General features: G+C 44.0%; 2 protein-coding genes across 3 annotated transcripts in view; one reads left to right on the top strand and one right to left on the bottom strand.

Moving 5' to 3' along the window:
- LOC1271106 (RYamide receptor) overlaps positions 1-13,015 on the top strand; it is a 66,339-nt gene that overhangs the window by 45,456 nt on the left and 7,868 nt on the right. The gene's annotated exons all lie outside the window — the stretch shown is intronic.
- LOC3291185 (proton-associated sugar transporter A) lies at positions 7,364-10,129 on the bottom strand. The gene is made up of 5 exons (XM_564080.4): positions 9,827-10,129; positions 8,822-9,725; positions 8,436-8,741; positions 8,271-8,366; positions 7,364-8,195 (listed from the first exon to the last, which is right to left on the bottom strand). The coding sequence occupies exons 1-5, from the start codon at positions 9,940-9,942 to the stop codon at positions 8,064-8,066; spliced, it is 1,554 nt and encodes a 517-aa protein (XP_564080.4). The 5' UTR covers positions 9,943-10,129; the 3' UTR covers positions 7,364-8,063.

Genomic DNA, 13,015 nt, shown 5'->3' with positions numbered 1-13,015 from the left:
GACGTGCTCTCACACAAGCTAGAGATACAATTTCCGAGGAATTGGAAGAAAGAGCAAGGAGATAGCGTGAGAGAACGTACGTATAGAGGGTTAGATAAACAGTGCAACTTTTTCGTTTCTAATCGAAAATTTATAATTACAATCACTACCGGAAATGGAGTTCGCTCGGAGCGTCTAGACATAGCCACACCCGGGCGAACGAGTGTCCATTGAATACAACAAAATGAAGTTGTGCTTCGTTAGGAAAAAAAAGGAAATGGCAAAACAAAAGCCAACACCTTGCGTTTCGTTTGCGGTACCAAATTAATCTTCAGCAAGCAAAGGCAAAGGCTGCCAAGTAGGTTGGCTGTTAAAAGAAGTATTAATGTCCGCCCATTCCCTTCGCTTTCGCCTAGACCACACACAAACCCGAACGCCCAACACGTAAACAAAGGGATTAGTATCACGCGCGGCAGTAGTAGCACCTTCACCCTCCCTGTTCCGCACGTCCGCCCTTTGCGCCACTGGCTGGCGTCATCATTGCGCTAAACAGTTCGCGCGCCAATATCGAACGCGCGATGAATAAAACGCGCTGGCGGTTTGGTGGTTCGACTTTGCCTTGCCGGGTGTGTGTGTGTGTGTGTGTGTGTGTGTATGTGTGGGGTGTCTCTGTTTGCACGTCTCGTTTGCACTGGCAATTTAATTAGACCAATTACGGAGGTCGGCAGCCTGATAAACAGCGGTTATGGTAGTACAACCAGCCGGTTGCCTGGACCACACGGAGCAGATCGGACCGCTTTGGGTTGACGCAAAAGGCTGAGCGGGTTTCGGTGTTTTGGATGGCTTTTTAAAAGCGCTGTTTAAATTTGCAAAGCAGATTACAGCAGCCCCCTTGTGTTGTTTGCGGATGCTAATCTTCCTTGCATGCAGGAGGGAGACTTTTTTGGGGTGATTTTTGACATAAAGATTTACAACATTATTACGCTTTCGTTTTGCTGTTTCTGTTGGATTACGGTAAACTCGTTAAGCTTTTATGCAAATCAAAGTACCTTGTTTTTTTGACATTTGATTAAAATTCATACTTTTGCAACATTTTGCGTAAGCCTGCATGAAAATACATTTTGTAAAATTATGGCACCACTTTTTGCTCCAACACAACTGCATCCGCTAACGAGATCGACATCGACCCGTGCTGTATCAAATGGAGCATTTCCCGTTTTTTTATTAGCACATAAAAGGGAATTTTATGCACGGTCAGCAGTGCATTTGTCAAACAATCGCTACCTCCCTGCATTCGAAGGGCAGAAGAAGCCTCCCTGCTTCCGCCTGTCTGTGTATCAATAGCACTGCTTCCCCACAGTCTCTCCGACGGCCACAAAAAGGGGTCACCACAATTTGCAAAGAGCATTTTACAATTGCTTTGTACAATGTGTGTTTTCCGCTCGCGCGCACTGACTACTGGCGGTTGATTGTTGGGATAAGCGGCAGCTGTGGTGCAGCGTATTTTAGTGCGCACTGGTATTGTGCTATGCTGCACTCCGGGTGGACTGTGTTTGGAGTGTTTGTGTGTGAGGAAGTGATTAAGTCGTGTGACATAGTGTTCTGCGCCAATTATTTATTCTATTAGTAATGCCCGCAGTGTGTATTGGCTTGCTATTTATAGGAGACATTTGTTAATTGAGAAGCTGCTTACAGGGTTTTTGATGATTTTTTCATGACACTACCTTTTTTGTAAATCGCTCAATTTATTGGCATAATTTTTTTTTAACATTTTGTGAAACGCTCAATAACTGGGGAGACGAAATTCAGAAATTTTGGAAAGCATTCAACAATAATTGAAATACAAGCAAAAAAAACATCGGGAACCCTGGATAAACCGAATATTAATTGTTGCAATTTAAAACCTTGTATCCTTGTATTTGAAGAGAAGCCTTTAAAGTTTTGTTTGTCATCTTTGTCACAGTGCATGCAAAAATACAGTGGTTTATACTTAGCTGAGTGAGTGGCTCGTACTTACCACGCTTATTAATAATGTAACGCTGTATGAGTAAGGTTAGGTCTCTGTGGGATTGCTTCACAAAAGGAATGTACTTGTATTGAACCCCCATACCGGTTATTGGAGGACAATGCGCTTCATTCGTAAGCGCTAAGGTTGATATAACTGCCTGTGGAAGAGAAAACGCCTAAAAGTATGCAACTACAATGTATACGCAAAACATGGAAAATATTTACACATTTTTATTTATTTATTTATTTATTTATTTATTTAATTTTTGCTAATATACACGAATTCCGGGTACATTGTTACTATTTTAAAAGCAAGACTTTCAACAAAAGCCCTTTAATAGTATTGTTTTTTTTTAATTTGTAGCATGATGCATATTATTTACATTTATGAGCCATATTTCAATAAAACCCTCAACAAAGCAAGTGTTAATGATACACAAAACAAAAGTGAAACTTTTCTGTTCTCATAAAATATTCATATAATATGGTAGCATCATTCACAGTACGTTCTTACACTCATACTGCTCGGTGCGCACCCGATGGAGGCGCCTAATTATTCACCGCGCACGCCACGCGTATGCGTGCTGTTTTGCGCGACACAACACAAAGGATTTTCGGATGTAATTCCACCACCCAGCCGGAAAGCAGCATGCTGTGACGGGAACATTGAATGTCGATTCAACTTCCTGGCGTGGAAATTCAATTGCACCCCTGGGGAGGGGTGGGTGGGTTATATTTAAATTCGCCTCTCTGCAAAATATCTGCTCCCAGTTGTGTAACGCAACTCCCCGTTACCATTCGCCCCGTACTGACCCCGAAGTTTATCTGCACCGAACAAAGCATTGCAATGGTAAAACCCATCTAAATGGACGAAAAATAAGAAAACTAAGCAGAAAAGCACTTTCCGTCACGTACCCTACCGGTTTTGTACCAAAATCAATTTCATCCCATCATGCAAAGGAGGGGGGGGCGGGATGTCTAAGGCTGAGTTTCACGGTATGGTATACGTTCGCTGCCAATTCTGCATCATTCATCTTTCACTCATACCAAACGGCAACTTCCAGTGGAACAAACTTTGTTTGCTGTGTCACATTTGTTTGCCAGACAGTTGGCAGATCGTGGGTTTTTTTGTACCAAAAATTTTGTGTATGAGTCGTTACCGAATCCCGAGCAAAACGAAAGTGAAAAATTAATTTCAAAATTGGCCGGGTTACTTTTCTCATCACACGCAGTCGCGAGAAAGGGAGAGTACATTTGTTTTACATTAAATATTCACCGCACGTACCGCAGCGAGAGTTGTTGGGTGCAGTAGTTACTTCAAGCATGAAAATTCCGCCCGCTGCTTGTTGAATTGAAGCAACAAACTTGAAATGAAAATAAATCCTTCAATAAACAATTTTCCTTCAGGCAGGAGCAATACAAATGGCGGGGCGGGGAGGGGAGGAGGCACGCAAGCACAATGAACCATAAACGGGTCGCGCTGGACCGATTACATTGTTGTCTGTAACGCATTCCTGGCTGTTGCTTGATTGCTTGAGTTCACATACTTTTCTGCATTGATTTTGCCTTAAATTTTTATGAAAAGAAATGTGGGCAAAAAAAAAGTTCTGCATTTTGAACTGTTCATTTGCTACTGTAACAAGACACTGCTACTGTTTCTTGCCAGCAAAGTATTTTACTAAGCATACCAGAGAGAGATAATTTATACTAGGAATTGGATTGAAAAATGTAAATGAAACGATAAGCGCACGGGTCTCGCTTGAAAACAATAACGAGCAGCGCCACGAGCGCCAAAGCAAATATTTGTCTCATAGAAGGGAGCTAAAATCCAAAAAAAAAGAGTTGAGCTGGTTTGTGGAAAATATTTCCTAGAGTGTAGAAAGAGGAAGTGGCTTACAACGCTTTATGAACAATGTACGTACTCTTTGTTATAGAACTATCCTTTTGTAGCGTCAAAGGTCAACTAAAACTCGAATCAAATAAAACTCCTTTTTCATTTCTTGGTAGTGTATGCTACATTTAAACTTAAATGTTTGTAGCAAAATGAACATATATGAGCTTTTCGCACGACAAACTGCGATCAACTCAACGTCCCATTAAATTTAGGAAGCAATAAGGCGAAATTCCTGCATTGCATTTGCTTTTCAAAACAACTTTTTTCCAAAAATCTATCGCATCGCATATAATGCCACAATAGTTTATGGGTTACATTAATATTTCGCTGAAATACAAATGTCCTCGGTTTTACAAACGACGTTCGTTGGCAATAGTGATAGCCCGCCATGCAACTGACAGCGATTTGCGAGGGCGAGCGAGGGCTCGCATGCCATACAAGTTCTCCGCCCCAGAGCCCTCGCATTAAAGAGCTTGCGAGCCTTGGTAGTTTTTTCACCCCTAGTTTTAGCAGTTATAATTATAGCACCCCGAGAGCAGGCATAACATTGCAAATTATAGCTTACTAAACATCCTAAATTTTGAAATTTTATTTTGCTAAAAATCAAAAAAAATTGAAAAGTGATCTTTTCGACAAATAATACAGCAAAAAATAATTTGTGAATAAAAAATAAATATATTTTTTTAATATCTTAAGATTTCGAGCAGATGATACCACTTGCAACCCTAGCAATGTTTGACGGGAGGAAGAGACTGAAAATAGTTTGAGGAATCGTACTGGAAAATGGAACACTGTAACAATTTCAATAGCACCGGTTAGAAACGCTGTTGCAGCCACAATTTCAAGCAAGAACGGTGCATACCGTAGAAATTTACTTTCGTGTTGAATGTGAACGAAGGTAGTACATGTTTTTCTCGAAACCACGAATAAGTTTTAAACTTCCCGGCAAACTTTTGACGCTTAGTGATGCCTATTAAAGGAGCGCCCTTCGTGCACTATAACCTTTGTTAAAGCCAGAGATTTACAGCCAAAGTGGAGTAAAGAAAATAAGGGGTATAATTAAGATTGTTCTCCTTGTGATTGCATTAATCAAAGAAAGACTCAAGTAATGATTCATCCAGCTCATCGAGTCGAACGTACACATTGGATTTAATGACAAGTATATGTGAAGGAAGGAAGAAAGAAAGTCTTGTCAGTCTTGTAGAATGTAAACTAAAACTTAACTTGAGTAATTTCGAGAGAGCTCGATCCTCTTGACTCATAAATTTTACAGATTAGACATACAAAAAGAGGAACAGATAGAGACAGGATAGAGCAACACAAGGAGTAATAGTGTGTAAGTTCAGCTATAAAGCTATAAATCTATAAAGTTCAGCTGCCAGACACAGCGAAAAAGCACCGCAACGAAAACGGAATAACAAAAAATAACGTTTTTTATTGTAACCAAATAAAAAAGTGAGTTTTACTTGACTCAATTTTGATAAGGGTAGTAAAAAAACTTTAGTTTAATTAGTGTAAAATTGTTGGTTTACACTACAGAAGCATACTAACAAATATTTCGTTATGATTTCGTTCGCCTACGGATGGACCAAAACAAAGGAGCGTTACAATGCATTATATTTCATTTGTTTCAATTTACGGTGGTTTTTCGTTGTGTCTGGCAGCGGCCTAAAGCTTGTAACCTCACTCTATGAAATCGAATTCACTACTTTCGTTTGGTTTGCTCTGGCATTGTTAAAACAATACTTTTAGCGCCCAATGCTTTAGTCCAACAACATTAACGATCAAGCTCTCTGCCAACTTTATAGTGAACCATCAGTCATCGTTAAGGCCGGGGTACATTGTCCGTACTCGCTAGTGTAATTTTGATTTTCACTAGCGCATCTGACAGCGGCTTGTGGAAGCTTTTCTTGTTGATTGAGGGAATAGTCATGCCGGATCTCAAATTTAATTAGATTTTTCACCATTTTTTATGCGAAAATGATCCAAAATACTTTCACAACATATTTATCCATCAATTAAAAAGCTTTTACAGTCCAGACTAAGTAAAAAACAAAACATAGAAAAATAACATATTTTCTGAAGCGGCTCCAAATTGTTTGGTAAAATGCTTTGCCGCCAGATGCGCTAATGAAAATCGAAATTACACTAGCGAGTACGGACGATGTACCCCGTCCTTTAGATTTTCAGTTCTTTGATTACAAGGGTTTCCTAGTCACTTTCTAATGTAAACATTGCTTTTCACCGGGTGCAAGATGTTATTCCACATCATTAAGGCCGGGCTACATTGATCGTACTCTCTAGTGTAATTTCAATTTTCACTAGCGCATCTGGCGGCGGCTGACCGAAGCATTTTGCCAAACAATTTGGGGATGCTCCAGAAAATACGTTATTTTTCCATGTTTTTCACTTTAACTGGACTGTAAAAGCTTTGTAATTGATAGATAAATATGTTGTGCAAGTATTTCAGCAGTTTTCGCATCAAAAAACGGTGAAAAAATTAATTAACTTTGAGATCCAACACGACCATTCCCCCGACGACCAAAAAAAGCTTCCACCAGCCGCCACCAGATGCGCTAGTGAAAATCGAAATTACACTTGCGAGTACGGTCAATGTAGCCCGGCCTTTATGATATTTCATTTCCATCATAACAATTTTTAATTTCTTCATTATGATTTTCAACACTTCAACACATGGTGAAAAAAATATTTTTATTCTGTATTCAAGGGCCAAGACCTGTATTGCAGGGTTTTTTAAGTCACTTTCGAATATGCATATCATTACTCACCGCCTCCAAGCATGTTTTTCAACGGTTGTCAAATTGCTTCATTGTAAAACTTCAGTTCTTAAGGCCGGGCTACATTGATCGTACTTGCAAGTGTAATTTCGATTTTCACTAGCGCATCTGGCGGCGGCTGACCAAAGCATTTTGCTAAACAATGTGGAGCCGCTCCAGAAAATATGTTATTTTTCTATGTTTTTACTTTAACTGGACTGAAAAAGCTTTGTAAATGATAGACAAACATATTGTGCAAGTATTTCAGCCGTTTTCGCATAAAAAAACGGTGTAAAAACTAATTAATTTTGAGAGCCAACACGACCATTCCCCCGACGACCAAAAAACGCTTCCACCAGCCGCCGCCAGATGCGCTAGTGAATATCAAAATTACACCACGGAGTACGATCAATGAAGCTCGGCCTTTACACATGATTTTCAACACATCACAAAGAGCTATCAAACTCAATCCAGCTTGAGACGTGTTGAAAATCGTGTGCAGGAACTGAAACATTATTGTGATGCAAATACAACATTTGACAGCTGTTGAAAAACATCTCACAAGCAATGAAGAATGACATTGTAGACATTGAAAATTGGCAAACCTTGTAATTGTACTGAAGAAGAAATTAATTCCATTTCAAAACAACTTTTTTCTCCAAAAATCTATTTCAACCCTTGAAAACTCTATAAGTTAGGCACGCCCTTTAAGTATTCAGCTCTTCTATAATACACTGTACCAAAATCACTTTCTCTCTCTCTCATCATCTCTCACACGACCATGAATCTACAAGTACAAGAATGTGTATTCTCCGCTCCTTCTCATCGTAGCTACAAGACAAAACGAAAAAAAACAATACATTCTTCTATCACAAATATGTTCTGCGCTCTAGGAAACATACACACACTCCGCAAAACCACAAAGCACGTGCACCACATCATCCCAACCACTTGCCGCACACAGTTTCACTCAACCATCCATTTCGCATCATCCAAGTGCCCTAGCGCGCCTCATCGCTCCAAGAATGTGACAAAGTTTTATCATTTAATTACGGCCCAGAATCCACCGCCGCGCGCGCGATCAATCATTGTACATCATAGGCGGCAGGCCTTCCCCAGCGTCTTAACTTCATCCCGTAATTGATGTCACATTTCCATCAGCAGCTGCCAGCTCGATCCCTTTCCCTTGCGAGACGAATTTTATTAGCCTGCTTCAGAACGCGCCATCAATTAAAATGCTATCCAGACACAAAGCACACACATATTGGAGATGTGTGTGTGCTAGAAACGGGAATGAAGATTCACGATTGAAGTCGGCCAACGAGCAGTGTAAGCAAAATCAATTAGAATCGAGACCTTGTGTGTGCCGCTCGCTCGCTCGATCGCTCTGGTGGAATTGAACAGCATCACAGGCCCATGTAGAGGACGGCCATCGCGGACAGGGCCGCGAGCAGGGTGCAGCCACCAGCGACGTACGTGATGACGGTCGTCGTGCCAGCTGCATCGATTAGCACGCCCATCACCAGCGACACGATTAGCTGCAAAAAGGCAAAGCCAACGCACAACAGGCATCAGTGTACCGTAAATTGGTGTAAAGATCCTAATGAAATCACCTGCGCGAGACACAGGACACTGCTCATCATCGACACGTCCGCGCCGAACCCGCGCGGCTCCGTACTTTCCACACACTTGCCGTCCTTCATGTGGAACTGGTTTGGAAGGGAAATAATATGCAATTTAGAGCGCCCGCTAGCGTGCAATGTGGACTATCCTCTTACCGAGTTCTTGGAGTGGTAGTGTGAGATCAGCAGAAACGGAATGGAGTAGATGGTGGTGTACATGATGCCGGTGAGCGAGCAGCACAGCATCACAATGGCCCGGTGGCGCAGCAGCCCCATCGCCACCATGCCGACGCAGTGCGCCATCAAGCCACCGACGTAGACGGGCCGTGCCCCGACCCGATCAATCAACCGCTCAATCACCAGCGAGTAGAGCGAGGCGCAGCCGGCAAACAGTGCCATGCCCCAGCAGGCGAACCGTAGCCCTTCCTCGTACAGCACAAAGGCGGGCGAGTGTTCCGGGGCCTAAAATAAAGCGCATATTCCAAACACCATTTTTTATATAAAAATTTGTGATGGCAATTTGTGAAAGTAAGGAGGCTTACCTGTACATCCCCACCGAACACTTCCGCGCCGACAAAGTCAGTAAAGTACAGACAGTAAGGCAGGTAGCCCATGTGGGACAGGAACTGCGTCAGGCAGAGGATTTTCATCGAGCGTGGCATCTGGACGGTGTTGCGCACAAACTGCCGGAAGCCGATGCTCTCCGACAGTTGCGTCTGGGTGGCGTACTCGTCCCCGCGCATCCGCTTCACCTCGTTCTGCAGCATCGAGTGTGTGACGGGGCGCAGCATCGCGTCCTGCTCCTGCACGGGCAGCGGTATCTCGGCGAAGCTGGTCAGCGTGCTGACCAGCCCGATCAGCAGCACGATCCAGTTGGCGGTGAAGACGGCCGCCTCGTTGCTCTCGAAGTACTGGCCGATCGGAAGCGCGATCCAATCGATCGCCCCGAACAGGTAGCCGAGCATGCCGCCCAACCCACCGATCAGCATCATCGTGCTGAGGACGCGCGCCTGGTCGCGTATCGTGCACACCTCCATCGCGTACGTCCGGCATAGACCATTGGACGCTTCCGCCGAGAAGTCGGTCGTGGTGAGGCCGAGCGTTGTGATGGTGGCGACCCAGGCCACGCTGCGCAGCCCGATCGCCTCACCGATTGCGCGACCGTGCGGGAGCAGCATCATGCCGAGCAGCATCGCAATGCCCAGGAGCAGTAGGACGGGCCGGCGTCGGCCCCAGCTCGACCGGAGCCGATCGCTGACGGAGGCAACGACCGGCACGAACAGCACACCCACGATCGGTGGCATGGCCCACATCATCGTCATCAGCGTGTGGGGCAGCCCGATCGCGAGCAGGATCGGGGCGACAAAGGCCGTCTCCGTCGCGTACGTACACTCGATGCCGACGATGAGCAGGGACAGCCGCACCAGCTCCCAACGTGTTTTCGTGCTAAAATTAAACCAATACACACAAACACACACGTGGACAGTATAGTACAGGGCACAGTGCGTCACCAAAGGTGGAGGAGTCGCTTTGCTAACCCTACTTACCGGAACGTGTGATGGTACGTGCTGGACCGGTGCGCTTTGGCGTAGTTGAACCGATGGCTCAGCATGCCCTGCAGCACCTCCTCCTCCGTCTGGTGCTTGCCCTGTTCCGCGTCCATCGCCTATATGTCTGCACACCGACACTGTCAACGCACCGCGTGTCGTGTCTCGCTTATCTAACACCACAGCAGCGCCTACTGCTGCTGTCCGCTACTGTGTGACAGAAAAGCATTCGCGCAACCGCTGCGTTTTGGATGCGACCGACCCGAACCGATGAGGCATGCGCAATGAATTCTGGATCTCAAGTCGGAGCGATATCGAAGCGAAGAGACCACAGAGAGAGGGAGAGAGATACTTTAATAGAGAACGCGAGAGAGAAAGAGAACGATTGTGAGCGCGATAAAAGTGAGCGTCAGCGCATATCCGCACACCCCAAAAGTGCGTCCGCGTGTATATGACGAGAACGTGCGGGGTGGTTGCGTTAAACAAAGAGACGAATAGGACGGGTAGATAAAAAAAAAGAAACGAACGCAACCACCCAAGAACCAACAAACGTCTAGGGCAATGGAATTTTTGGGGCAATGAGTCGAGAGAAATGTTTGCAAGTTTGCCGCCCGATGTCAACTCCGCGGCCATGCGCGAGCGGGCCTTGAAAATTGCTACAACACGAGCGTGTTCCGTTGATTGTTTTTTGGTGGATGAGAAGCGGCAGATGGTGGTGGGTTGGGATGGCGCCAATTCTTTACCGATTGTGGCGGGGTGGGTTTGCCCATTAGGCCCTCCCCGTACCATTGCGTGCTTTTGATTATCATCATCTGTCCAGTAGCGCTAGGGCTAGTTGAGTATCGTATCATTCCGTGCTAATCGACGTTATCGGCTAATCGACGGCGGGTGCAGTTGATGGGTGGGGAGGGGAGTAGGATTTAGTGGCAGTTTTGGGGTTGGCAGCGATCTTGCTAACGCAACACTACACTGTTGCTTGTTATTTAACGATTTTGATCCAAGCGTAACAAAATTGCACCTTTTGTGGTGAATCATTTATCTTTATCAGGTTTAGTTGTTTAGGATATAAGTTGAACAATTTTGTATGACACAATATGATCAATATTTTATTTTGATTTATAACAAAACTTTTCATGGTTAATATGTGCTACAGAATTTAGTAGCTTTCTTAACACGTTCCCTGCAACGCTTGTCTGAGCGAAATGCCCCATGAGGGCACATGGATCGCATTAAAGTGCGCGTCGTCTTCTTACAGTGCTGAATGACGATTGGCAACATCTAAAATTCAGTCAATTGCTTTTGCAGACTTTTCTCAAATGGACCACAGGCTTTTTAAATATTTTTGGAAATTTGGTCATTTTAGTTGACATAAAAGACATTTCCCAAATCGAAGTCCTCAAATATGTAACTTTGAACTCTTTATTAACGAATTGAATATCAACTTGTCACAAAACAATGGACTTAGAAATGAGTAAGGAGATTCATTTTCAACACTTCGTCGGTAGTTTTGATAATTTAAAAAAAAAAATTATCAATTTAAAAAAGTGGCACAAATGTCCAGAAAATATCTAAGAAAATATGCCTCGGTGTTGATGCAGATGTTGATTATTCAGTGCTGTACTTGTGTTTGTGTTACATGGTTAATTCATTTGGAGCGATATGGTTCTTTGGACTAGTGATGTGCTCTCTGGAGCGCACCCATGACTCCGACTAGTCCAATTCCGACTCCGGAAAAATGGGAACCAATAACTCCGCCCGGAGTCGGAATCGTCCGATGTCGTCCGGAGTCGTCCGAAATCGTTCGGAGCCGTTCGGAGTCGGAATCATTCGCAGTCGTCTAGAGTGGATCGGAGTCAACCGGAATCGGAGTCAGTCAGTGTCAACTGGTGCCGCCTGGTGCAATGTGCTTATGATCAGGCATTTTATTTCGTTGGATGTTTTTGTCTTTCATGTTGCGCGTGCACTTTGCTTACAGGCTTTTGTTTCAAAGGCCGTCTCCGTCGGACTAGTACGTAGGTGACCGCTAATTGGATGTGTTTTACTGTAGTTTTTTAAACTAGTACACAAATTTAAATTCTCAGTTAGCGGTTATCTGCTGCAATGTGCTCTCTGGAGCGCACACACGACTCTGATCCGACTCCGACTATCAATCTAATTCTGACTCCGGCAAAATAGAAACTATTAGTTCCTTCCGGATTCGGAGTCGTTCGGAGTCATTCCGGAGTCGTTCGAATTTGTCTAGAATCGTTCGGAATCGTCCGGTGTCATCCAGAGTCGTCCAGAGTCATCCAAAGTCGCCCGGAGTCGGATTCATTCGGAATCATCCAGAGTCGATAGGAGTCGGTCAAAGTCAACTGGAGCCGTCCGGTGCAATGTACTTGTGATCAGGCATTTCATTTCGTTGTGTTTTTTTCTTTCACTTTGAGCGTTCGTATTCAGGCCTTTGTTTTGAAGACTGACTCCAGTCGACTCCGGACGACTATGGACGACTCCGGATGACTTCGGATAACTCCGGACGATTCCAGACGACTCCGGGCGACTCCGACTCCGAGCAACTCCGACACCGAACTACTCCGACACCAAACGACTCCAAGCGACTCCAAGCGACTTCAAGTGACTTCAAGCGACTCCGACTCCGCCCGACTCCGGAATGACTTTGAACGACTCCGTACAATGCTGGGAGGACCTACCTTCTGTAGTCGATTCCGAAATTATCGAAGTTGGATCGGAGTCAATTCCTGAGTATTACCAACTTCACCCATCACTAGTTTGGAGTCTTAATTTTCTCAATCACAGTTACCGCTAAATTTTGCCTCCAAGACAGTTTTGTTTCTTGCCCATAGGTATTAGACATTATGCCTTGATTTTTATCTTATCTTCAACTATTTTTGTCTCACCTTCAACTTATATCAGTTTTTGATTTACGGTATTTTTTTTTTATTTTCTTTTAATAACCAGTCATTTATGTCATCAGTCTCAGTGACGATAGGAAAATGAATAATTCAGTTCACTCGATCGCACCATAACATAGTCATCCGCTTGTTGGTTGAACGATCGACACGGTTGCATTTAAATCACAACAAAAAATGCCACGAACAAGTGCGCAAGATCAGTCAGTCAATCGGAATGTTGACGACGCAGCATTTTTAACAAGTTATATAAAAAAAATCCATACATCGATTCGATAGA

The sequence above is a fragment of the Anopheles gambiae genome, chromosome 3 (assembly GCF_943734735.2).
Source record: "Anopheles gambiae chromosome 3, idAnoGambNW_F1_1, whole genome shotgun sequence".
Taxonomy (NCBI): domain Eukaryota; kingdom Metazoa; phylum Arthropoda; class Insecta; order Diptera; family Culicidae; genus Anopheles; species Anopheles gambiae.
This window is presented reverse-complemented; position numbering and strand designations above follow the sequence as displayed.